This window comes from Cucumis sativus, chromosome 3 (assembly GCF_000004075.3).
Source record: "Cucumis sativus cultivar 9930 chromosome 3, Cucumber_9930_V3, whole genome shotgun sequence".
Taxonomy (NCBI): domain Eukaryota; kingdom Viridiplantae; phylum Streptophyta; class Magnoliopsida; order Cucurbitales; family Cucurbitaceae; genus Cucumis; species Cucumis sativus.
This window is the reverse complement of record NC_026657.2, coordinates 11,201,355-11,229,080: the sequence shown is the minus strand read 5'-3', so window position 1 is coordinate 11,229,080 and position 27,726 is coordinate 11,201,355. Positions and strand designations below refer to the sequence as shown.

Genomic DNA, 27,726 nt, shown 5'->3' with positions numbered 1-27,726 from the left:
AAAGACATAAATCATTGAACATTTATAGTTAAATAAATTAAAATATCGATATAATATAGTATAATTTTAGGGACAGTTGGACTCTCAAATAACGAAGAAGAGTATACTCTATGTTTATCTCAAGAATTATCATAATTTCAAGACTAAGACTATTATACTTTTTTGTATTTCTTATTTATCCAATTTATCACTCCTTATTTCACTATTCTTTAACCTCCATCTATCGTATATTTCACTATTCCTCACGTTTCCATCTCACTATTTCTTAGTTCTTCAAACATATATTATAATAATTTAAACTATAATGATATGCACTGGAAACACATACTATAATAATTCACTCTACGCTCTTTTAAACTTTAACACGAATTATAAATCTAATTGTTTATAAGTAGAATTAGTTTTGGTGTTTATTTTTTTATAATTATTTTAGACCATTTTGTGAGATATAATAATTCAATGAAATTTATTTATTTTATAAATAAAACAAAACGGAGATTTTTCTATTTAAGAATGAGTAGATTATTCTATAAAACTTTTATTTAAAAGAACATAAAAAAATGTAGATTATAATCTTGAAAGTAAAAACTTCAATTTTACTATATTGTTAAAAAGAAAATCTCGATATATATATTGGGGGACTCTATTCCATTAAAGAAAAAGAAAAACTCAATATTTTATATCTGAACCGATCTTTTTTCTTTGACGCATGATTTAAATTAGGTAATTAATCCCGCCGATTCAGTTTTAAAGAGAAAAAATCGAAACGGCGTCGTCTGAAACAATAAAACGACGTCGGATAGATTGTGGTTTTATTTTAAGTACGATATAAAAAAATATTTTCGTCAATTAAGTTGGGGAGAAGGGATTGTTGTAAACTTCAAAACGCTTCGTTCGATTCTCTATTCTGCTCTCATTTCCTTTTTATTCGTCTCGCTGTTTTTTTTTGTATTTGCTCGTCTTCCTGTAGACTGAAGGGAAAAAAGAGAAAAAAAAAAAAAGAAAAAAAAAGGAAAAAAAGGAAAAAGAAAAAAAGAAAATAGAAGAAGAATGAACTCTCACAGAAATTCTCAATGAAAAATTTGGAGCTCCCTTCAAGAATCTAAACCTATAATTTCCATCCTCGCCCACACTCCATAGTTTTCAATCGCATTCTCACGATATCTCATCACTTCAATTCTTTATTCAGTTTCTTGATCCATATCCAGCACAGTCGTTCAATCTCAGAAGCTAAAGATGCAGTTGTCCACCGTACAATTTTTGTTGGGAATTTGTAGCTAACCCCATTGAAGGTACTTATTTAATGGTAGTCGTTTTGGGTGTTCGCAAATGTTTTGAATATTGTGTAGGGCTTTTTTTTTTTTTTTTTTTTGTGGGTATGTTTTTAAAATTTGGTATGATGAAATTGTATATGTTACTTCTTTTTTAGTTAATTTGTCATGTGGGGAGTTTCAATAAAACTGAATTAGAGTTTATGGAATAGAGATGCACAATGGATTTTGAGAGGTCTGGATTTCAAAGGTGGAGAAAAGAGTTTCTGAGTTTCTGGGACTCACCATCTGGATGAATTCCATGACTCCTTCAGTTCAGTAGGTCTGGGTTTTGGTTTTTTCCGATTTATTACTTTGGTATGCGGTTCACGTTCACTTTGGCTTTGTTGTTTCCTTGTACGCTTTGTGAAATTAGATGAGCATTGAGCAAGAGTAGACTAGAACGGCACTAGTCTTACTGCTAACTGGGTTATTGTCTCCATCTCTCGCACGTTCGTGTGCTTGCTCACACATCGCTTATCGCCCAATATGATTTTCCTCTTCAAGAGCTTTGAATTAATTGCCTTTGATCAGTTGCGAGAGAACTGGAGGACATGGGACACTTTTTTATTAACTTACTCCATACGGGTTGACAGTAATGCTTTCTTCTCCAATTTTTCTTCATCGGTTTGCTTGAGTGGGACATAGATTGAGAGGTTTTTTTTGCTGAATGGCCAAAAGTTCAACAGAGAAAGAGGAGGTATTTGAGGAAGATGTTTTAGGAGAAGGAATTCATATGGGCATGACCGTGATTACAGAAGCCGAAGTAAGAAAATTACACTTGAGAGGGAATGAGCGTTTATAGAGGATGAAGAAGTGAAGTTGGAGTTTATTGGGGAAGAGTGCAAATTTGGACTTTATTTTATTTTCAATTTTTTTAAAGTACCATCTAGTTTGTTGATGGTTTTTTCAGTTTAATTTGTTCAAAAGGCTAAATACCCCCTTAGTGCATTGGTTGTGATTTTATTATATTACTAGATGGTCACTTGAGAGTTCCTCAGGTGGAGGATCAACCATGGGCATGAAGAAATATTCTTTATTTCAAAGTTGTGGGGGTCACCTTCTAGATAACTTTAGAGCTTTAAGACCAAACAAGGTTATTTTTAGACTCTTATAATATTTAGAGTTACGTTTGTTATTTGATGATTTGTTGTCTTTTCACTTCCTTGGGGAGTTTGTATCTTTGAATACATTTTCGATCATTTCATTTATCAATGAAAAAATTATTTTTGTTAAAAAGAAAAAGAAGACTAAATATTAAGCCAAACGAAAGATATCATGTCCTATGCTAGTTGTAATATCTCTCTTGTTGCCAAAATGACCGTAGCTCAAGTGACATAAAGTTTGTACTATCAGAGGTTAAAGGTTCGATTACCCCACTTCACTTTTTGTTTAATATTTCTCCTGTTATATTATTACTATTGCTATTATAATTTTTTTTTTTTTTTTCAACAATGTTTCACTGGTTTTTTATTTTTTTTAATGTTTTTGCTTCCATTTGAAATCTTTGGTTGGAACACAACGTACACCATGGATAAATATTGTGACTTTAGTTATTTTAGTGAATCCACATCTCTTTTAGCTATCACTCAAAGCAAGTTATTTCCTCCTTTTTGTAACTATAGTTTATCTACCACCACAAATAAAAAAGTGAAGTTACTTTTTGTAAATAGTTATCTAGTAGGAAGTTCTTTTGTGTTATATTTCATCATATTGATACATGCTTACTGTTTCCTATAAAAAAGAATGTTGATTTAACTAAGTATTTGATCTTGAGATTTTTATTGGTGAAAATTTTGTTTTTTTTTCTACTTGTAGGTTTTATGACTAATATGGCTCTTCGAAAGTTTGTTTGTGGTTCTACACCTTCAATTAACCTGAAACATTCAAGTTTTCCCATTAAGTTGCACGAACAAACTCAATTTGAAGAACCTGAGACAAATCGGACGTTGGAGCCTGATGTAGAAATTGACCCCAGAGAAGTATATTTTCTTATTATGCACTTTCTTTCATCTGGGCCATGTCTTAGAACTTGTGGGCTTCTGTGGGATGAGCTTTTTGAACACCAGCTTTTACCCCGACGATATCATGCATGGTATTCAAGAAATGGGGTGCATAGTGGCCATGAAAATGACGATGGCTTGTCATTTCCATTAAGTTACCAACACTTAGTGGAGAGGTATGCTCTTCTTGCTAAACACTTGTGCCTTCCTTCTTTTGTAGCTTTTCTTTGGGGGTGGGGTGGTGGTGGTATTTTTGCCTCAAGATTACTAATGAAAATCCTATTACATAACTGAGAAACAAAAGGGAAGAAAAATCTGTGCATTTGGTACTTGCTTCTTCCGTTGTTCATTATTCAATTTGATTCAACACATACAAAAGTAAATCTATCTTGTAATGTTACTTTTTGTAGCCTTCCGTGGTATAATTATTATTATGTTGTTGTTACCCTTAAAGGTATCCCCATGTCGATAAGAATCACCTGATAAAACTTTTGAAGCAATTGATACTTAACAAGGCCCCTCCATCTAGAGGTATGAGTGGTGGAATTGCTCCAAATGCTGCTGATGTGCCTACATTATTGGGAACGGGCACATTTTCACTTTTGAGCTGTAAGTGATAGTTGCTTGCACCTTTTCCTTGTCAATCTGTTGTTATATTATACAGTGTACTGGGATTTTGGAGATTATTAGTGAAGACTTAGGTTATAATACCAACAATGCTTTCTTATGCTGTTTCTCTGCCTGATCCAATTATTTTAGTGGAAGTTCTAGACTACTATTCTATCTTTTGCTTTGTGGAGTTATTGTTCATTTTTTCCCCGGAAAATTCCTGATTCTCAGATGATAAACATGAAGGAGTTAGCAAACCAAGTGGTCCCCCAGCACATATGCGTTGGCCTCATATGAAAGCTGATTCTGTTCGTGGATTAAGTTTGAGAGAAATTGGAGGTGGTTTCTCCCGACATCAACGTGCGCCTTCTGTACGTGCAGCATGTTATGCAATTGCTAAGCCATCGACAATGGTTCAGAAAATGCAAAACATAAAGAGGCTACGGGGGCATAGGAATGCTGTCTATTGTGGTATCTTTCTTTCTCTCTTTCAACTTTTTTCTTCTTCTTCTTCTTTTGGATAGTGATCAAAGAATTTCATTGGTTAAATAAATTACAAATGAGGTTCCTATTCAATGACAAAAAACATTTTCATTGGGCTATAGGAGAGCTTAAGCCTAAATTACAGAAGGGAAAAACCATTTATACCAATTAAGCGCAGTGTAAGTAACACAAGAAGTAAAAGATTCAAAGTCCTACAGCTGTAATGTATTTGTAAAGATGCCCAAGTTCCTTTCATGCTGTAATGACTGTATGATGGCCCATGTAAAGTTAAGCCAAAGAGTCTCTTTCCATTCTTGTGGGAATGTCCAAGGAGAATAATATTTAATTTGAGTCCAAAGATCCGTTGGTAATGTTATTGACCAGTCAAAACAAAACTTAAGTGATATAATACCATAAAGATCTTGCAAAGGAGTACGAGACAAAGAGGTGGCTGCGAGTTTCTGGGCGCACAGTGTTCATAATACAACACGAGACAACATAGAGATACCTGTAGTTCTTTGTTGAAGCTTGTCATTAGTGTTGGGAGTCATAGGTGGCCAAATTCCCATGAGTATGATTTAAATTCTTTGGGATTTGGGATACTTTCCAGTTTAGATCAATTTGTATGAAGATTCTTTGCATTGAACTCCATGGCTAACAAAGTTCTGGCCAAAGATTTTGTGGAGAATCCATTATGGTCTGAGTTTCAAAGCACCAAATCATTACTGTCAGTGAGCATATATGAAAGCCTTGCCTATTCATTAATTTCAGCCTCTGTGAGGTGCCTCTTAAGCTTGAGGTCTCATGTTGCTGATTCAGAATGCCAAAAGTCAGTGATGGCAGCATCTTTATTGAGAGTAGGAGCAAATAAAGATGGGAAATCATCCTTCAAAATCCTATTACTAGCATTGCGTATGGGTACCACTGCTGACCTTAAAGGTGATGTTGCTGTAAACAGTACTTTTAAAGCAATTGAGGACCCTTTGATGATAAGATGGTTGAGATCCTGGGTTGTTGGTCAAAGTGAATTGAACCATTCTTAATGGCAATTGCTTTTCTTTACAAAGCATCGATTTCATTATTAACTCTCCAAATCCACCAGGCCAAAAGAGGTTTGTTTTTATGTTGAATGCTAATGATGCCAAGCTCACCTTCTTCCATGGGGGTGACTGGATCCCCCCCTTTTTTTTCTTTTTCTTTTTTGTAAGAAACAAACATTTCATTTATAAAAATGAAATAAGGGGAAACTCCAAGCACCTAAAGGTGATTACAAAAAGAGTGCCAATTGGCAACTAAATGCAATATTATTTGCAAGAAGCTTTGTTAACATAGAGATTTCATAAAGACTGCACTGATAGCTTCCATTTTGGATTAGAATGCAAAAGTTCCAACCAATATCTCTAGAGCTCCATAGTGATTTTATAAAGACTGCATTGATAGCTTCCATTTTGGATTCTTGAATCAAGACAATGTCCAGATTGCAATTTTTTATGAATTTTTTGAGGGCTGCTCTCTTGGAGGTATCTTTTAGGCCCCTTGTGTTCCAAGAAATAATCTTCATGGGGTTGAGTGAATGAAGATAGTAAGCTGACCCCTTAGACCAGAATTATGCCACAATCACTGACTAAAGACAGCAGGTCTTTAGGCAATTTCGAGGGAACTTTAAAAGGGGGGATGACAGTTTCATCAAATTGTGCAGTAAGGTCGGCCTCTTCTATCTTTGCTGTAATTTTATGATCAAAATCCCCTAGAAAACCCACTGAATCTTCACTGCTGACTCTGAAAGGAGAGTCTATAGCCTCAGCAAGATGCTTCTCAGATGAATTGATAATATGATAGGGGGAACCTTGCAATAAAGTTACGTTAGTGTTGAGGTTGGGGAGTTGGGAATAATGAAAAGACTTGGTAGGGGAGCCTATAGATACTGATCTGATGAAACCATCAGAGAACTGAGTTTTGGGGCTGCACACCTCCAGGAGATCGGGTTTTTTTTTCCCAAGATGGATGGCTCTGTGCGATGGATCTATGAAGGAGCAGAAATTGGAACTTTGAGGGAGCAAAAACCATTCAGTTCAGATTTTAAGAGGGCTGTTCATAAGTTGTTGAAAGAGGTTTGCTTTCGGATGTAGTGTTTAAGGATTTTCAGTGCTTGAAAGGTTTTACCTCCTTTGGATGAATTAAACTTGTTGGAGATACCAGATTCTTAGTGGGCCCCGGGGCAGAATGCGAAAGGAATTGCAGTGGCCGATTCAGAGATTGGCAGCTGTTTAGGAGTGGCTGAATCCTTAATTACTGTGGAGGGTAAAACGTTATTACTCTTGGTAGTAATTAAGGGGGCTTTATCTTTGTTTCTCTCTCTAATTGGTTCATTAACAGCTGTATTAAGGAGGTTTAAATTAATTCTAGTGGGCCCCATACCATTTTGGAGACAGCTGTGCTGCAAGGGATTGGCGTTTAACAAAGACAGTAAAATTGTGTATGCACTTTCTATCATTGAGGTTAAACAATTAAAACTGAGTTGTTTAATTGTTGATAGGAATCAACTGACTCGCAGTTGCTTCTGTCATTTGTTCCCAATAAAAGTTCGGTTATTCATTAAAAAAGTACTCAGTTGCTGCTACTGCAGATTCTTCAATTTTTATCTCCTCATAATTGATTTAAATACCCTCTAATACCATCTCATATACCTGGGCCAACCAATTTTGCATACTATTTCTTTGTCTAGCTAATGTTTTATTTTTCTTTTTACTTTCAACAGCAATTTTTGACCGTGCGGGAAGGTACGTTATAACTGGGTCAGATGATCGCCTTGTCAAGATTTGGTCAATGGAAACTGCATATTGCTTGGCAAGCTGTAGAGGACATGAGGTGAGATTTAATTATCAGGAGTAGAATACTTGGCACAATTCAGAATTTCTTGTGTAGAGTGTGCTTATATGTTACTGTATTTTGCTCTTCAAAAGGGTGATATCACTGACCTTGCTGTTAGCTCTAACAATGCTGTGGTGGCATCATCTTCAAATGATTTTGTTATCCGTGTTGTAAGTTCACTTTGCTGATGGTTCTTTTCTGTTCACTTTTATATTGTGGGAAAATGAACCTTTACCTGACTTCCCTCGTGTTAAATTACAGTGGCGTTTGCCTGATGGGCTACCAATTTCAGTCTTACGAGGACATACTGGTGCTGTTACTGCAATTGCCTTTAGTCCTCGTGCTGCATACCAGCTTCTTTCGTAAGGCCGATTCCTTTTAATCATTTAGCTTAGCCGCTTTAGTGTTTTTCCCGTCTTTTTTGATGTTTTTGTTGTGCGTGTGTGTTTTTTCCCCAAACAAGAAGCAGCCTTTACATTGATGATTTGGAAGTTACACATATGTTCAAGTTATAAGGGATGAGTAGGAATGTTATCCTTTCTACTTATAGATTCATCGAAGATGCAATTTAATGATAAAAAGTTCAAAATATGTTCCAAGGGAAGAGTGAAAATGTGATCTCTTCTGCCTCTAGGGTCATTGAAGTTGCAAAAGAGCTCCCTAATTGCCACATACCATTTGAGGAATAGTTAGCAAGCCCAAAAAAACAGGAAGAAATAAAAGGAGAAGATTGAGAGCACTGCCAAGATGTGTTAAACTTAGCTACATCTCTGTCGGCCCATTCAAGAATGTTGAGTCAAAAAGATTCTTTGGCTTTTTAGACTAAATTTAACATTTTTCCTAATCATCTTTGGTTTTGGACTTGAGCTTCAACCACATAGGAGCTGAAAGATATTGTTCCTGGATTCTTCTTGAACACCCAATGCATATTGATTGGAACAAGCGTACCAACAATTCCGTGATTTTGGAATTTTATGAAGCCAATTCCAACTTCTGTGGACAGTGGAAGGACAATTCTCCTGATGCAAATTGATGTGTCAGTTATTTGCTGAGATGCTAACACTTTTCATTGCTGCCTCTCTTTTGTTCTTTGAAGAAGTTATATTCGTTAGGTTTTTAAGATTGTTGTGGTTTTTGTTTGTACGTAGTCCTTTATCTTTATTTTTCCTTTTTCACTCATCATTTGAGTGGTAGTCTCACTATTCATCTCTTCATTAAAAAGATGTGTTTTTTATTGTCTATTTTCCTCCATATTGCCACTAGAAAATGAAACAGGTGCTTTTTTACATAATCACTTTGTTGGATTTCTTTATTTTGTGTAGATCGTCAGATGATGGAACATGTAGGATATGGGATGCTCGGAGCTCTTCTCAGAGTGCTCCTCGGATTTATGTTCCAAAACCTTTGGACTCTGTGACTGGTTGGCTGATTTGTTGGCATTATCGATACCGTTGATATCTTTTTTGCCTAAAACTTAATTTGCAACATTTTTTTTGGCTGCAGCAAGAAATGGTGGATCTTCTGTGAGTACTCTTCCTCAGAGCCATCAAATATTTTGCTGTGCATTTAATGCATGTGGAACTATTTTTGTTACTGGTAGTTCTGACACTCTGGCAAGGGTAAGATTACTTGTTTTCTTCAAATAGCCTCTTAATCTTCTTCAATCCCTTGCATGGTTTCCGTGCGTAGCTTTTAAACTTTGAAGCAAGGATAAGCTCCTAGCTCCTATAGACAAAGAAGACAGTTAGTTAACTAATCTTCATATGATCTTTTACCAAGCAGGTTTGGAGTGCCTGTAAAGGAAACAATGATAACCCAGACCAACCAAATCATGAGATTGATGTGTTAGCTGGCCACGAGAATGATGTCAATTATGTGCAATTCAGGTCAGATCCTCTTATTGTATAGGTTCTTTTTTATTATTACAAGTTTCATGCTAATCTACTCTTGCTATATTTCTGCAGTGGATGTGCAGTAGCATCGAGATTTACTACTACCGATGTTGCGAAGGAAGACAATGTTCACAAGTTCAAAAACTCCTGGTTTGTTTTGCTATTTCTGATGGGAAGAAAGTTTAGAGTTAGAGGATATCTGTCTATAGGATGATATTGTCAACAACTGCTGTTAACTTCATCTGGTTTTTGTCTAATTTTATTTTTGGACTAGAATTCGATTTGAAATTTTGCGGGGTTTATTTTTATTTTTTATGTAATTCTATTAAGGTTTTAGGACTTATAAGTTTGCTCTGCATGCTTTGTCACAATAAGTTCTAGGCTATAAAATATCTCATTTTATAATATTTCTTGATTTTAATGAGTGTTTTTCATTTCATTCCCATTTGGTGCATTTTGGGGTGAAAACCACTCATTTCTTCACCAAATTGGTGGAAAGTCAATTGAGAGACAATTGATATCCATTTTCATGTCAAGTATATAAAGATGGACTTTTGGCAAAATGTGACCAAGGAACCAAAGGAAAAAATCATTGCTTGTGTGGATGGAAAATGGAAAATAGTATCAGTATATGGGCTTAGAAGAAAATAAATAAATAAATAAAAATGGGTACATAGTGCATCTTTATGCTAAACTAGTTCCTTTTTGTGGTTCCCAGGTTTACTTATGACAATATAGTTACTTGTTCTCGTGATGGAAGTGCAATTATTTGGGTTCCAAGATCACGGAGGTCACATGTAAGTTTTTACACACGACTCCTTTCTTTTTATGCTGGTGTCTACTCTTTAATGTGATGGAAAGTGGTTCTTGTAGGTTTCTTTGGTTCAATTAACTATAGTTTTTTAAACAAGAAATAAACCTTTCATTAAGATAATGAAATTAGACAAATGTTCAAAGTACAAGAGATACAAAAAAGGAAAATAGGATTAGTAGCTGCATCCGGACATCTCAACTAGGTTGACACCCTCTTATAACCACCATCATATCCCACATAAGAACTATGACAAAGGAGAACTTAAAGGAAACAGTACAACCTGAGCTTATAGTTTGTGAGCAATAAAAAATAGTATTGAAGAGCTATAAACTTAAAGCATTAAAAGAGAGTGGCAATCTTGTACTAAGCAGGGGAAATATAGTTTTTATATATCACTCTGATATCTAATTGCCATTGCTTTCAAATTTTTGTTTCAGGGGAAGGTTGGTCGCTGGACCCGTGCATACCATTTAAAAGTGCCACCTCCACCCATGCCCCCGCAACCTGCCCGAGGCGGCCCTCGCCAGAGGATTCTTCCTACTCCTCGTGGTGTAAATATGATAATTTGGAGCCTAGATAATCGCTTTGTCCTAGCAGCTATAATGGGTCAGTTTTTTTTATCTAACAAATTAACAAATATATATAGATAATGTAGAACACCTTTTTGAGTCTTTTGTTAACTACTCGAAGCTTGAAAGAAAAGTTTGATTTGAACTAGCCTCTATTTTCATCTTTTCAATTAAAAGTTCTCTTGTTGAAAAAAAACAAAGGAAACTTACATCTTAGGTTTCTGATGTTTGAAGTTTGTTTCAAATTGGTCTCTAGGTTTTGCAAGTGAACAATTTAGTTCCTGAGAATATAGGAAATGCTCTATTTTAGTTCCTCTACAACAGAAATCGTTAAATATTTTTTGAAAAGGAGACAAGCTTCTTTATTATTAATAAACTCAATGTACAAAAGAGCCATACAATGAGAATAATAGGGAAGCCAAGAAAGGGGGGAGAGATAGATAGAGCTAGGATTAGTAGGTGCACTCGGACATCTCAACTAGGTTGACACCCCCATAGCATCCTCATCATATCCAAAATACAAAGAAAAGACCAAAGTAAAAGAACAATACTAAGGTCGTGAAAAGGTCAAAGTAACAACCAAAAATACATCAGAAGTTACCTACGGTAGATAAAAGCAAGGCTGAAAAGTAAAAACATAACGGCAGAAATAAATATAAAACTCATCCAAACTACAGAAGCACTAATTCTGAACTGGCAATCGGGGGAAACTACAATGAAACTCATCCGATGAAGGCGGTCCAATTTAGGTAGATGTCTTGAATGGAGTGATCTTTGAATTCTACGTTTGAAGAACACCAAGCTGCTGCGTTTCTTTTAGAAATCTCTACGATGTCAACCAAATTCCTTTTTTTTATCATGGAAGATGCGTTGGTTACGTTCAAACCAAATCTCTGCTAGAATCGCTTTTATCAAATTAACCCAAATTAGAAAAAGGTTTTTTTTTATAAATAAGGTCCCCTTAGTAACTGGCGCACATTGGCGCTAAACGAACCATCAAAGATCCAAACTGATTTGAGCATAGAAAATAATTGAGGTGCTGGTGTAACTTTTAAAAAATAAGACAACAATTTAAATAATTATATAGAATAAAAATGAATAATATTATTCTCTCTTTCTCTCTCTCCATGATGCCAATCTTTTTTCCCTTCCTCTCCATCTCTTCAATCCAAGTGCTTCATACCTAATCAAATGCTTAGGTTTTGACATTGAACCTTAAGCCTTCAATCTGTCGGTGTTCAATCTGTTCATGGATTATTTGACGGAGGAGACATTGTGTGATGCAATTCAAAGCAAGGATGGGTGGATGGAGGAATCAATGATCGGAATATTTTTTGTGTTAGATTCTCTTAGGATTGGAATACCTTCACGCTAATTGATTGGCACATTGTGACATCAAGAGTGGGTATTTGTTACTTTTTGTGTTAGATTCTCTTAGGATTGGAATACCACGCTAATTGATTGGCACATTGTGACATCAAGAGTCGGTATTTGTTACTGAGTGATGAGGGTTTGAAAATATCTGATCTAGGTTGTGTAAAATTTGTGGATGGAATTTTCGGTAATGAAGTTGGGGCTTTTTTTCATTGGCCTGCTTTCATGGTACTAGGGGTTGCTGAGAGGTGAATAATAGGATTTTCCAACAGATGTTTCGGCTTTTGGATGTACAATCATTGAAATGGCTACTGGCTATTCAATGGGAAGATTTGGAGACATCATTGAAGGCAACCCATCAAGCTTCTTTGGCGGATTCTCCGACTGAAGGAGGAGTTGATGGCAAGGCATAGGTGAAGAAGAGGAAGGAGAAGATGGGAGAGAATTTTATTTCTTGAAAGCCTCTTCAGCCTTTTTGTTAATATTTAATGGATTTCGTTAGTGAAGGAATTATGATAGATCATTCCCTAAAAGTCAGGGAACTAAATCGTTCAATTTTGAAACTCAGGAACCAATTTTGAAACAAACTTCAAATCATAGGGACCAAAAAGTGCAATTTTCGAAAGGAAAATAGACATTTCCGTGGTTACATTTGTCACTTCAATATTTATGAGTAGAAAATATTTGTAAAAATATTTAATTCAAATTTCAAAATTTATATTATTGCAGAAGTTTCGGTTTCCTTTTCAAAAAAAAAAAAAAACTATTGTCATCTGTTACTATTTTGGGATAAGAAACCATCATTGTTGTCATCTTTTAATTATTTAGGGGTGAGCACTAAGCATCGATCATTCGAAGTCGATTTTTCGACCAATCCGTCTCCGGACTGACTATTATGGTCGGTGTAGTAAATGCTCAAACCAACCTTGATTGTAATTTTCCCAAGATGACTCCTCTTCTCCAACCGGCCAATTTTTGTTTGGTTGGTCAGTTTGGTTTTTCGGTCTATCATGCATGCTCACCCTTAATTCTTTATAATGCAATGTAAATTGTAATCGCTTTGGATGTATTAAGTGACATCCCTATTTACTTGTCTCTTTTTAGAGTTCTTGTCTTCAATTCGCAAGGAAATGGATAAGCTTATTGGAAATGGTGGATGGGGGTCATTCGCAGTTCGTGTGTTCGGAAGTGGTCTTAGGCCCCTTTGGACTTGGGGGTTTAGGTATTGGGAATAACAGAACATGAAACACAACTCTATTAGTTAAATGGCTTTGTAGATTCTATCGTGAAGTTGGTACCTTTTGGCCCTAAGTTGTTAGCAAGTACTTGGCCCTAAGTTGTTAGCAAGTACGAATCTTAACCCTTTGTATGGATTGGTGAGGTTAAAAGGAACTTCTAGAAATCCATGGGAAAGCTATTGTGTTTGATTTTTCTCTTCTTTCTTTGTTTATACATGTTGACAATGGGAATGACAGAGATACCTTTTTTCGGGAAAGACAAGTGTTTGGGGGATAAACCCCTCTGCTTTTTATTCCTCTGTTTATATAATTTATTCTCCTTTCTGTCCTTGGTTAGGCAGATTTCGCCTTCTCTGTCCTTGTGTTTCCTTCATCTGTTGACTAAAGGGAAGCATAGTATTTCGACTCATTTTTCTCCCTCACCTCTATTTACCTTTGGCCGGGGAGGGGTGATTCTTGCCATTGGTCTCCTAGCTCTTCCTCAGTGGGTGGTTTTATCTTCCCCTTGGTTTAGAAGGTGAAGATTTCCAAGAAGGTGAGTTCTTTGTGTATTAGTTTTGGTATAAAAGAGTTAGCACCTTGGATCAAATCTTGACTAAAGGTTCTATATTAGTTGGGCCTCGATGTTTCCTTGTAGGAGGCGGTGGAGACATCATGGGGCATTCTATGTTAGTCATCTCATTGGCCTATAATCTCACACATTTCTGTGGCTATCTTCTTGGGATAAGGAACATGTAAATCTCTTTGAGGCTACCATCAAAGAAGGCATTCTAAAAAGGAATCATTGAACTCCCTTTATATCATGTGAGGATGTTCCACGATCTTTTTACAAAATGCAGTTGTGAACCCAATGAGCTGCGTGATTTGTTGGTGCTTAATTTGATAGCCACATATTTCTTCCTTGAAGTGGAGTTCAAGGGCAGCATCCTGTCCTGGTAAAATTGGGTCTCATTGTAGAGATTGGGGGTAGGAAATGGCTGCCCTTGCCTTTTGTAAAAAGGTTCTGATAAAAGTTAAGAGGTTCATCTTCAATGTCTTTGTGGATGAATTTGGTATTCTCATCTTCTTAATAAGGCCACTTCAACTTTCAATGTTTTCTTCAAACAATCTCTTGGTTTGTTGCCATAGAAAGAAGGTGAGATCTTTGTTGAGAAATGTGATCACCAGTCAGAGCTCCATTTTCCTCTGAATAATTAATTTAATGAAAGCTTCTTCGTCAGTTTTTGGGATTACACAACAATCTAAATTGATGGGTGGTATTGGTATTCGCAGGGTTTTATGTGTAAATCCTTGTTCAGTTTACTTTTGGATCCCTCCTCCTCTAGGGAATCTGTTTTCGATGTGGTCTAGAGGATTAAGGTTCCTAAGAAAGTTAGGCTCTTTATTTAGCAAGTCTTGTTTGGGTTAACACTGTTGATAGGTTTATTAAGAGGAGGGTTCTGCTCGTTGGGCCTTTTTGTTGTTTGCTTTGTCGGAAGGCAGAGGAAAACCTTGATAATCTCTTTTGGGATTGCCAATATGTGTGTGCTGTGTGGAGTTCTTTTATGTAGGAGTTTGGTTTTATCTTTGTTGGCCAAAGGAGTTCCTCCTCCATCCGCCCTTAAGAGAAAAATGGTGTTTTCTGTGGCTTGCTGGGGTGTGCATTGTGATTTGGGATGTTTGGGGGAGAGGAATAATCCGGTGTTTTGTGGTAGAGAGAGGGACCATAGTGAGGTTTCAACATTGATTAGATTTCATGTGTCTCTTTAGGCTTCGTTTTTGAAGACCTTTGATAACTATTTTTTAGGTAACATTTATTTAGTTGGAACCCCTTGTTATAGGTAGGGTGCTTTGTTGGGCTGCGTTTTTTTTTATATGTCCTTGTATTCTTTCATTTTTTCTCAATGAAAGCTGTTTCTATATAAAAAAATCTTCACCGTCGTAATTTTGCTTTATGGCGTAATCTCATTGTGGCTAGATATTATTCCCCCACATGCATATGCCCGATGGTTGTTCGTGGTCATTTTAAATTTTCTTGGTGGTTCATTTGTCAGACTATTGGTCTGGTGGCCAATCGTACCTGTATTCAGCTAGGTTCTGGTACATTGACTTCTTTTTGGAAGGATTTTTGGTTTTCTTGTGGCGCTATCTGTATGGCTTTTCCTCATCTGTTTCGGCTTACTCACTCCTCTAATGTTAGGGTTGCTGATGTCTAGGTCCAGGGCAGAGGCTTGGGATTTGCAACTCCGTTGAGATCTAAATGATTTAGAATCTATTGAGTGGGCTGCTTTGCCCCTTTTATTATCTTTTGTCCGTTTTCGCTTTTTTCCTGATTAGGATTTGGATCATTGATCCTTCCTCCACGTTTACGGTTAAATCTTTTCAGGATGATTTGGTGGGATCTGTTGACTCTCATGTTAAGGAGGTTTATTCTGCTATTTGGATGGATCATTTTCCAAAGAAAATCAAAATTTTCCTTTGGGAACTCAGTCTAGAAGCAATTATATTGCTGATTGTCTCCAACGACGCTTGCCCTATATGTCCATCTCCCCTTCGTGCCACACGTGCCATAATAATTTAGAATCTGCTGTGCATCCCTTTTTGTCCCTATGCTTTACAGTTCTGGCATGCTATGTTGTAGGCGTATGTTTCAGCCTTGCTTCTACGTTGGTTGGTCATCGTTTCATGGTATTAAGAAAACCATTTGGTTAGCTATTGTTTGTGCTTTTTTTTGGACCTTCTGGGGCAAGCGCAATAATCGTCTTTTCCGAGATCTTCAAGTTTTGACCTCTTCCTAGATTTTACTCTTTCTACTGCTCTGTATTGGTGCAAAACTAACTCACAATCATTTCAGTCTTTCTTATTTAGTTTCCAATTAGAAATATTTATTGTAATCACCTATTGGTGCTTGGAGGTTCCCATATTTCATTTTATCAATGAAATGTTTCTTTTCTAAAAACAATCAAGAGAAAAGTTACAAAAACTTTATTAACATTTCCATAAAATTAAGACAAGGCATCAACATTTCTATAGATGTGAACATTTAAAACCGTGACTGACACAAATGCATTTACTGTACAAATTGTAATAATGCTATGTTGTGTGAAAATGAACAATATTGCTGTTTGTTCGATCTCTGTTTTCTATATCATGATTTTCTTGGTTAATTTTTTTTTTCTAGTAGGGCTGCTGGTGTAACAAATATGTTTCCTTGGGATCTCAGATAGTTTAGTAAATTTTAGGAGCATGATTTATTAGTTTCTCAACCTAGCAGTTTTTCCTATGTGGTACAGATTGTAGAATTTGTGTTTGGAATGCTTCTGATGGCAGCTTAGTTCACTCTTTGACAGGTCATACTGAATCTGTAAGTGTTTTATTTATTCGTGAATTTTTTGGTTTAACATGTTCGCATGATGAATTTTGTATAGATCTATCTGTCAGAGTATCATAAAGATTCTTATTTTATTCTTGCATTTATGTCATTACAATGTTTCATGCTTTAGCTTTTATTGTCTAGGGTTTTGGCAAGTCTTTAACTGTTGGAAATAGTATGGATGTAATTGTTTTAAAAGTTGTGACAAAGAGAAGTTGTGTTTTGTTGGAGCTAAACCAATCAAGACTTCTTTGTCTTTTAAGCTACTAAAGTGTTGAAAAATATTGATTTGGATGATTTTGATACCAATCTGACTAGGATTAACACTGTTAAATATGACCAAGAGGAAGGATTTAGGAGCAGTGTCTGTCTGTGTGGTTTCAAAGAGTGTGAATGACTTGCAGAAAATTTTACATTAAGAACAGTTTAGTATATTATGACTTAAGGATTATCATCATACATATTTTCATACTGACTTTCCTTCAATATTTGTTTCAAATTGTTACATGGACTTGAATTTAGATTTTATGACTCATTTTACCAGAAGATACTTTTGGTCAAGTCTGGCCAGTATAACTAATTTTCAGAAGATTGAGACTAATAACAGGAACTAAATAACGCAATACCTCACACTAATTGCAGACGCCTATTACTTGAAACTATCTATCCCATGAGTCAATGCCAACTGTTGTAAACAAATTGGATTCTAATACATCAGTAGCAAGAAATGACGAAAATAAGAGTGAAGCGGCTATAATAATATGAGTAGTTTCTATCATTTGAAAAGACACCGCCATTCATTGCTTAATGCACTACGAGGCCTAAATATATCCACTTTCAGTCGTAATTTCTTATAAGATTGCTTATATCCTTCATATCCTTGGCAGACATATGTACTCGATGTTCATCCTTTCAATCCGAGAATTGCTATGAGTGCTGGATATGATGGAAAGACGATAGTTTGGGATGTGAGTTTTTGGGTTCCCTTCAGTTTTTGTTATAATTTCTATTTGTTGCTTCTTCATAAGAACCTCTATTTTATATAATGTTATTTGATTCTAGATTTGGGAAGGCACACCAATTCGGATATATGAAATTTCTCACTTCAAACTGGTTGATGGGAAGTTTTCATCGTAAGTTCATATTCAAGTTCCCAAATTGATCCTTACATGTTTATTTATCTCTAATTTAATGTTCTCACATTTGTTAGAGCATTCTCTCCCGTGAAATGATATGGTTCTTGAGGTAGTATTTTGTACTTATGTTTGAGAGTTCCGAATGACATTCCAGGGAGAAATCTGCATAATGTCATGAAGTCCGTCTTTTTATTTTTCGTCATTGTAGGTGATGTTTAATGTTTTTTGATAATTGTATCAATGCGTAAAGGAATGTTAATAAAAATAAATGTGAAGATTATGATGCCCAGGTAAAACCAGTACAGTATCTTTTCAATGCGTGACTTGCTTTTTCTAAGAGAAATTAAGAAGTATCCCCAATTCCCTTCTTTCTTATAACAATCTCTGACAAAGCTCTAATTTTTTAAAATTTTAATTCACAATACTGTAATTTTTCTCATTCTGAATGAAAAATTACTGTAGTTTTTCTTACGTAAAATAATTGCTTACATTTTTCTATGGGTTGTTTTCAAATATAGTAAAATGAACCAAAATATTTACAATTTCACTGTCGATAGACATTGATAGACTACTATCATCCATCATTAATATATATTAATAGATGTCTATTAGTGTCTGCATTGAATACAATGACATTTTATTATATTTATTTATTATATGTTTTAAAGAAAACCTAGTCGATTTTCTCCATTCTTCTTTTGTGTTTCAAGTTATAAGCCTCAACAACTATAGTACTGTGAATTATTGAACTGTAGAAATTCAATGTTTTCTTGTGGCTATTATTATCGTGGGGTGAGAGAAGCAATAGAATGTCCAGGGTATTGAGAGGGACCCTAGCAAGGTTTGGTCTTTGGTGACTTTTCATGTTTCCCTTGGACTTCAGTATCAATGCTTTTTGTAATTACTTTATAGGCACTCTTTTACCCCGTAGGAAACCCTTTCTTTAGCGAGGGTCTTTTTGGGGCTTGTCATTTTTTTGTATGCCCTTGTATTCTTTTTTTTCTTAATGAAAGTAGTAGTTACCAAAAAAAGAAAAGAACCCGTGTAATAGGTTCATCATAGTTTATCATTATGCATTGAGCTGATTGTGCAATGTGCATAATCGAACCAATTTTGTTCTTTCATATGAAGATGATGTTAGTTTGAGGGCTTGCTTTTCTACCATGTATCCCTTACGTAAAATGATAATGTCTTAGTTTTGTTTTTGTGATACAGAGACGGGACATCAATTATACTTTCAGATGATGTTGGACAGCTATATATATTAAGCACAGGGCAGGGAGAATCCCAACAGGATGCCAAGTATGATCAGGTACTTGAGTTCATTGATATTTTGTTGAGCACTATTCTTCCTTTATGATCATATGTTTTACGAACCTTTTTGAACACTGATTGTCTTGCCTTTACTGCAGTTCTTTCTTGGTGACTATCGCCCACTTATTCAGGATCCTTCCGGCAATGTAATTGACCAGGTAGGAAAACTATTTACGATATTTGTTATGAAACTCACACCGAAGGGATTTCTACTGGTCTGTGATAATTGCTTGGGTAGCTTGCGTACATTTTAATATTTTTTAGAAATGATTGTTTTCATTGAGAAAGAATGAAAGAGAGCAAAGACATTACCAAAAAAACTGAGTAAAATAGGACTAATTTTAAAAAACGTTTGAAATCAAAGCCCAAAGAAAAACCTAAAACCTCACCAAGGGCCAAATGTCACTAGGGTCCTTTTCCACACCTCTGCATACTCTATTGCTTTTCTTTCCTAAGAGGTCCCAAAAGAAAGCACACACCTTTGCAAACCACATCCTCTAGAAATGTGGAGGGGGAAGGAAGACTTGTGTCACATCCCCTAGAGATGTGAGTTCGCGCATTTGGTTTGAAATTTGTTTCCCTATAGTCTATGTTTGCTCGCCTATCAGAGGGACATTTGTGTTATGAATGGGGAGTTTCTCCTCCATTCGCCCTTTTGTGAGAAAGGTTGCTTCTTGTGGTTGGCGGGATGTGTGCCTATCATGTGGAATCACTAGGCTTCTTATTCAACCCTCTAAACACCTTCTTTTTTGGGTACTTAGTTTTTTGTACGCCTTTGCAATTTTTCATTTTTTTTCCAATGAGAGTGGTTGCTTCATTGAGGAAAGAAAAAGAGAACTGGTATTTCTTTTCTTTTCCTCTGTTCTTTACTTTCATTTTAATTCTTATAATATTTTATCATACCGATTGTGCAAATATTTGATTCAGGAAACCCAACTCAGTACTTACAGAAGGAATTTGCAAGATCTTCTTTCCGACTCAGGTTTCCCTCTTCTCTAACTGATGTTGGTATATGATTCCAGTTTTGGTATTAATTCATTTTGTGTTTGTTGCTTGTGTAATGAAAAATGGTAGGCATGATACCTTATCCAGAACCTTATCAGACTGCATACCAGCAAAGACGTTTAGGTGCTATGAGTGTTGAATGGCGTCCCTCTTCTCTAAAACTTTCTGTTGGGCCCGACTTCAATCTCGACCCCGATTACCAATTGCTGCCATTGGCAGACTTGGACATGTTGGTTGAACCATTGCCTGACATTGTGGATGCAATGGATTGGGGACCAGAAAATGAAGTGCAAAGCGAGGATACTGATTCAGAATACAACGTCACTGAAGATTATTCTACTGGTGGGGAGCAGAGAAGTCTAAATTCGAATTGCTCAACCGATCCAGAATGCAGCTCTGAAGACACAGGGATTGACGATGCTCCTGCCGATGGTCTTCGAAGATCAAAAAGGAAAAAACAAAAGGCAGACGTGAGTATTGTATATTCTTCCTCTGCAGCTCTCTCTCTCTTTGCAATTGATGTATTAATTTTCGCCAATTTAGATCCTTTTCCATCTTTTAACATTTTTCTCCAAAAGAAAACTCTTTCCTTCATATTCTTGATATTTTCTTTCCACCAACATTTCAGATGGAAGTCATGACTTCTTCAGGAAGGCGTGTTAAAAGACGAAATATGGATGAGTATGAAGGTGATGCTATTAGGAGTTCCAGGAATCGGAAGTCAAAGTCTGGCCATAAGCCTTCCAAAAAGAAATCAGCATCCAAGTCCTTAAGACCTCAAAGAGCAGCAGCACGTAATGCTCGCAATTGGATATCATCATTTAAGGGAAAATCTACAGATGGAGAAGAAGAATATGAGTCGGGAGGTGATTGCTCAGAAAGTGAATCTACATTAGAAGATTCAGACATTGAGAGCGATGAATACGAAAGGTCATTGCAAAACAGAATTAAGCATTCAAAAGGGAAAGAAGTATTCCTATATGGAGCCGAGGAGATAACAAAATCTCTTGATGTTCCTGAATCTCGTGTAGATGCCGGAAACAGAAAGAAGCTGATCGTTAAGTTCTCCGTTAAGAATCTAAATAAGGGTGATCCTCCTCTAAGCACAGCACTTTCTTGTTCCAACACAGCTGATGTGGCTAGCTCTTCATCAAGATCACCAAAGGAAGTTATTGAAACCAGTCAGAATCTTGTGAGATCTGAGAGGCAATTTGTAAATATTGATGGAAATTCTGATCTGACTGAGGTCTACACAAACGGAAACATAAGATGGGGTGGGTCCAGGGTTCGTTCATCCAAGCGCATAAGATTTGGGGATACCATGCCTTCTGATGCTTATGCAGTATCTAGTTCACTTCCCAATGGCGATCATAATGAAAATGAGAATGCAGTCCATGAATATTTAGAACGAGAAAATCATTTTGGTGCACCATCCCCCCATGCAAAGGTAGTGAATTTTTGTTCAGATGAAATGGACACAGTATCTCCCACAAAATTGAAGGAGGAGGATGACAATGCTTCTGGGCATTCTCAGGAGATGGTTAATGGTGGAGAGCTTAAATGCGTTGGCAACAGCAAGTCATGTGACCATGATGATTCAAATAATTTGATCATGTTTTCTTCTGACGCAACCACCACTTCAATACAAAATGGGACTCATGCTCCTGAGCAAACTGAAAATACTGCACCAATGCGTAAAAAGATAAGGTTCAAGAGTATTTCCTTGGATCCTGAACATTCTTTGAAGCATAAGATAGAATCCTTGGATGAAAGTTCGAAGAATGATGAATACAATACAGTATCTGGAAGCCCTCAGCATCCAAATGGGCTGAAAGATAGTGTCACGAATGAAACTTATTCTGATCTTAGAAATAATTGCCCAGAAGATATGGACATAGCAGTTGATGAAAAGCCAGTTTCAACCTTATGCAACTCATCAGAGTTGCAAGCAGTTGAGACAAACAAAATGTACACTGCAGTTTATACAAGATCCAAGTCAAACAAAGGAAAGAGCAATATAGATAGCAATGGTTGTGCCTCAGGAGAACATGCCTTGGGCAACAGTAGTCTACCTGCTGATGCAGACAGTCACAAAATTATGCTCCGTAAGGCACGGTCTATAAGGTTTAAGGAGTCCTCTTATGATCTAAATAATGTGGGTGATGATCTAAAGTCAGACGAGGATCAAGAACTTGAACAGAAATCAAGACGCTCTGGAAATTCTTCTGCAGACAGATCCCATATTCCAAGTGAAGAGTGGGGATCAAGCTCAAGGATGACAGTTGGATCCAGATCCACTCGAAACAGAAGGGGTACTCTGATTCAAGACATAAATCCAGTAGACAGAAGAAAATCAGTTCAGTATGCCAGAAAAGGATCGTGGTTAATGATGCCTGCACATGAGGGTGGCTCCAGATATATTCCCCAACTTGGAGATGAAGTTGCGTATCTGAGGCAGGTAAGTATGTGATGGATGGTTTCCTGCAGCTTGATTCTTACATTCCTTCTTTTATTATTTGGTGCTAATTATAGTTTTCATTGATTATTAATAGAACGTGAATCCTTTCCTACAGGGCCATCAGGAATACATACAACACTGTTGTGCAAATTACTGCCACATAAAAGACATGGGACCTTGGACATCAAACCGAGGAACCATACGAGCTGTTGAGTTCTGTAAGGTTGTGGAGCTTGTTTATTCAACTTCTGCAGGTTCTGGAGATAGTTGCTGTAAAATGCTACTCAAGTTCATAGATCCATCTTCCCAAGTATACCTTCAATCGTTCAAGTTAACTCTTCCTGAGTTGACTAGCTTCCCTGACTTCTTAGTTGAAAAATCTCGGTTCGAAGCAGCAATGCAGAGGAATTGGACGTTCAGGGACAAGTGCAAAGTTTGGTGGAAAAATGACGTTGGAGTAGATGGTAGTTGGTGGGATGGTCGAATTATCTCTGTGCAGGCAAAATCTTCAGAGTTCCCAGAAAGTCCTTGGGAGAGGTACACAATTAGGTATAGGAGTGATCCTGCTGAACCACATTTACATAGTCCTTGGGAGCTCTATGATACTATTATTCAGTGGGAACAGCCTCGAATAGATGATGAAACCAAATCAAAGTTGTTAATGGCCATTGATAAATTAATGTCACCTTCTATGCAGGTAATCTACTTATTCAAGGTTTATAATGTTTATCTGATTATACACGTCTTAAGATGGCCATGTTCTGATTTTGTCCTTAAAATTCCAGGGTCGTTTTGGGATTCAAGATTTGATGATTCTCTCACGAAAGACACAATACAAGAACAGGTAGTTAAATAAAAATCCATTTTGTGAACATTTTGTTGACTCGTGTTGATCCTCTAGATCAAAGTTCCTTACTACAAGTAATTTACTCAAAATATCCTCATCTATGATATAATCGATAATTTTGACCTTTTGTACATTTATAGGTTTCCTGTGCCATTGTGCCTTGAGATAATCCAGGAAAGACTACAGAATGATTACTACCGAAGCTTGGAAGCTTTGAAGCATGACTTCATGGTAATGTTATCGAATTTTGAGTCGTTCGTGGCAAAGAATGAAGACATGTCAAAGAAAATTAGACGATTGTCAGACTGGTTTGATCGCAACATATCACCTCTATAGTTTCTTGTAAAATACAGCTTAGCATTCAAAGAATTTTGGTAGAAATTATTGGCCAATGTTAGGTTGAAGAAGAAGCCCACTTGGGTTGTTTCTCCTGTATGTAGTTAATTCTTTTTCCCTATTTGATTAAACAGCGCCTTTTATTTATATTCTTAGATAATCTCTCGATTGAAGATTGAGGTTTACTAGGAAATTATAGAGGGAAAGAGGGGGGGGGATTTGCCATTTTCCACCTTGATTAATTTGTGTATACAGCTATATTTAACACCCACGGCAATAACAAATGAAGAGTCCGTATTGAGCAATTCAAACATCTTTGGTTAATGCCTATAAATAAAACCTGTTAATGTTTAACTTATACAGCAAAGAGTTTAACATTAATACTGTAAATGAATTTTTATTTGAGATCCCTTTTCCATTTAGTAAATTAAAAGATTGTGTTTAATTTCCCAAAATGAAATTGATTTATTCGGGTTTTCTTAATAAATTTTGAAAAGGACTATTCACATTGTCCTTCAATTAAAATTAGTTTACAGATTTCGAAAGGAACTAACAAGTAAAATTAGCACTTATTGAATCACGTTTATCTATTCAGATATTTTTTTAAAACATCTATTTAGATATCTTAAACGTAGTAGACTAAAATAATTTACTACTATCATTGCCATTACAGTCAACTGAAAATGTTATTAGTGTAACAATATCAGCTGGTTATTCTTAAATATTGTTTCGATTACAATTGAATTGATCACGACCACTGCAAATTATCGAAAACACTTCCGAATTATAATCATTTTTGTTGCATTTTTAGGACAAATGACCAAAGTTTAAAATATAGAATCGGCTTCATAAATTTTTGCTATAACATTTTAACGATTTTTTTTCTTCAAGATTTTAATTTTTCCAAGCTGAGAGTGAAACGAAACTTAGACAAATGGCATTGTTCCAGTACATCTCTGGGAAGTTAAATTGAGAAGTTGCAATGAGGATGGTTCTTAGCAACCCACATAGACAATCAGTACAGTTGTAAACCCACCATGCAAAAGATAACATCTTCAAGCATGAAATGGTTAAAACATTTGGTGTGCAAATTAAACTTAGAATGCATATTGGAGATGTGTATGATATCAATCTCTCCATCTGTGGCCACAATTTGGATTGCAGCAAACGAAGAACAATGTCATACCTTCCTCTCCTCTGGCAGTGGCCTGCACACACAACCAATGACATCAAGGCTAATACATGTATAAACATGATGAAACCTCCAAGCAGCTTGACAGAATTTCACACAATTACACAAGCAAACTAACAGTTGATATTTCTCATTCAAGAGAACCTTACTAAAGAGTTGTAAGAATAAAGCATGTGTTGAAAATCTATGACGTTAACAATCGAGAGAATAAAGGAAAAGAGTGCTCGTGCTCAAGCCTTGTAAATCAAAGTTCGGAAGCAAAAAGTGGACCTGGAAGAAAACAGCTTCTCCATGGTTGCATTGAGCACATCGGACAGCTTTAGTGCGAGGGAGAGTTGGATCTGCAGCAACATCTTGCAAAACTTGAGTGCGTTCTCCTACAGCATGATGAATCTCATTCCTATAGACGCAGTTATTGTCAGCGACTTCCTGTAAACAATTTTTATATATAAAAAAATGAATGATTACGAACTGGGAATAAGAAGGGAAGAAATCATCAATATCTAGAAATAAAACAATTCCATACACAGAGAAGAGGATTAGTAAGTCAAAGAAGAGAGAACAGCAGGGGGAAACTATGGATACTTATATGTCCACCCCCATCAATGGGGTGATTTTGTGGCAATCCTAGGAACAAATAAAAAAGGCTACTATATTGGTTAAAATACAATTCTCAGAAAGCAGGTCTATCTACCAGTAGATAAAAATTAAAATTTCTTTCAATTAGTTACACAAAAGCAGAGAGGAAGTTCAAACAACGGTCCATCAAGAAAACATATACTGTATAGAAGTACATAAGGTATGTAATTCAATTGGTCGCAGGCTCAAAACCTTCCAGTTTTCCACCATAGCTAACATGCCAAAGAATTTAAGAACACAAACAAATGCGAAGAAACCGGAGAATCAAAGATAACTCATGAAAGTTAACTTGGACAATCTCGTGAACTCCGGGAGTGAAATAACAGTGTAACAGTCTAAAATCAATGAAAAATTAGATCAAACTTGGAACCTTCAGAATTAGACAAGTTATATATATCATCCTAAAAAATTTTAAAGGTTACACTCCGTCTCCTGGATTAATTGAAACAAGAGGCCCTTTCTACCATTTTTCTCAAATTATGATTACAGTTGTACATGCATATCTACAACAAAGGACTTTATGGGCTCGTTAGCATTTCATACTATCAGATGATAACTAGTTAAATCATAATGTTCATAAATCTTCCCTTACTGAAATTTATAGATGTGAAAGTGGACTATAAAAGCCAAAGAACAAAGGGGTCCATCCAAATTCATAGAAGGGCAGGCTAAAAAACTGAGATAACATGACGCCATAAGGAAAGCTTTAACACAGGATGACGAACTAAAGAGGCAAGCCCGAGCATTTAAGGGGATAATCTTGAATCAGGCCCAAATAACCTTTCTTATCCTAGGTTAATACTACTACAAAGTAAAAAAGTTCACATTTCAAAACAAATTGAAATATGCAAAAGAAAGAGAATAATGGTACCTGGTGATCACAGTTGCGACAGGCATAGAGAAGAATCTTCTCATCTCTATCCTCCTTCGGATAGAGAATGTTGTTACTGCAACATAACAATATCAATGGTTACAACATTTTCGGGGGGAAACTTCATAGGAACGAAAGCGCAAGTAGAGGAGAGTGTGGTTATGATAATGCATACCATTCCCGGCAAAACTTCATGGTACTCATCTTGTAGAGGGTAGAAGAAGAGAGAAGCCTGAGCTAGAGAATAAACAAAATTTCAGCTAGGGCTTTAGGAGCTGATAATCAGAAGGAATCAGTGGGGTAGTCTAAGATTGGGTATGAAAAAAGAAAAGGAGAGATTTTGAAGAGTGTAACGAAGAAGAAGATCGATCCCAAATCACCTGCGCTTCCTTCCAGAAACGTCGATCAAGGATTCAAGCCGAACACAAGAGCTTTCTTCCAATGGCGGGAGAAAGTGTAGACTTGTAAATGGGCTTCCAATTCCACAGCCCAAATCAAAATTATCAAGTGAATAAAAGGGGTAATGGTAATGGACGGCCCTTTCAATAATAATAAATAAAGATACAGTCACATTTTAAAAAAATTATAAATATAACAAAATTATACTTGTATCACTAATAGACTCGTATAATCTATCAGTGATAGACTTTATCATTGATAAAATTTGACAAATTTTGCTATATTTACAATTTTTTAAAATGTTGTTATATACTTAATTATTTTGAATTTAATTGTTAAATTTGCAACTATCTCATAAAATAACAATACAATAGTTATAATTGAGTGAAAATTTAGGGCACATTTGATCATGTTTTCAAGTTTGTTGTTTTTCCTTGTTCTCTATTTTTTATTTTTTATAGAATAAAAAAACATAAATATGTTTAATAATGATTTCTACGTCTTGTTTTTTGAAATTATTTATAACAAGAAATATTATAATAGTATTGAAATATTTATAAAAGTGGCAAACATAGCAAAGTTATATACTACTATCGCTAATAGACCTAACTTGTAATATGATGACTCTTATAGACAATACACAAACTTAACTGTATTTACAATTTTTTAAAAAGGATTAATGCTTGTATTTGCGACTATCATATATTTTCATATTATTATTATTATGTTCATTATTATATTATTAATAAAAAGAAAATACCATAATTTTACAAGAGGAGACTAAAGGGTTTATATACATATATATATATATATATATATATATATACACATATATATATATATATACATATATATATATACATACATATATATATATACATGCATATATATATACATACATATATATACATACATATATATACATACATATATATACATACATATATATACATACATATATATATATACATATATATATATATATAATTGTAATAAAAGCTAAAGGAAAATACC

General features: G+C 35.7%; 2 protein-coding genes across 3 annotated transcripts; one reads left to right on the top strand and one right to left on the bottom strand.

Moving 5' to 3' along the window:
- Positions 1–870: 870 nt before the first annotated feature.
- Positions 871–23,922, top strand: LOC101214610 (bromodomain and WD repeat-containing protein 1). 2 transcript variants are annotated; one of them, XM_011652779.2, is made up of 24 exons: positions 871–1,292; positions 3,129–3,489; positions 3,768–3,922; positions 4,154–4,393; positions 7,164–7,273; positions 7,369–7,446; positions 7,538–7,638; positions 8,599–8,696; positions 8,780–8,895; positions 9,059–9,162; positions 9,241–9,318; positions 9,887–9,965; positions 10,420–10,588; positions 16,436–16,506; positions 17,403–17,483; positions 17,578–17,648; positions 18,867–18,963; positions 19,064–19,123; positions 19,893–19,947; positions 20,040–20,440; positions 20,599–22,428; positions 22,544–23,125; positions 23,214–23,272; positions 23,416–23,922. In XM_011652779.2, the coding sequence occupies exons 2-24, from the start codon at positions 3,134–3,136 to the stop codon at positions 23,609–23,611; spliced, it is 5,187 nt and encodes a 1,728-aa protein (XP_011651081.1). In that variant the 5' UTR covers positions 871–1,292; positions 3,129–3,133; the 3' UTR covers positions 23,612–23,922. The 2 variants fall into 2 exon arrangements, with proteins under 2 accessions (XP_011651081.1, XP_011651083.1); XM_011652781.2 differs by lacking the exons at positions 871–1,292; positions 3,768–3,922 and having other exon boundaries at positions 3,354–3,489.
- Positions 23,923–24,464: 542 nt separating this feature from the next.
- Positions 24,465–26,788, bottom strand: LOC101211228 (DNA-directed RNA polymerases II, IV and V subunit 9A). The gene is made up of 5 exons (XM_031881860.1): positions 26,694–26,788; positions 26,489–26,545; positions 26,314–26,389; positions 25,074–25,232; positions 24,465–24,819 (listed from the first exon to the last, which is right to left on the bottom strand). Exons 2-5 carry the CDS (start codon positions 26,515–26,517, stop codon positions 24,739–24,741), a joined length of 345 nt encoding a protein of 114 aa, XP_031737720.1. The 5' UTR covers positions 26,518–26,545; positions 26,694–26,788; the 3' UTR covers positions 24,465–24,738.
- Positions 26,789–27,726: the final 938 nt, after the last annotated feature.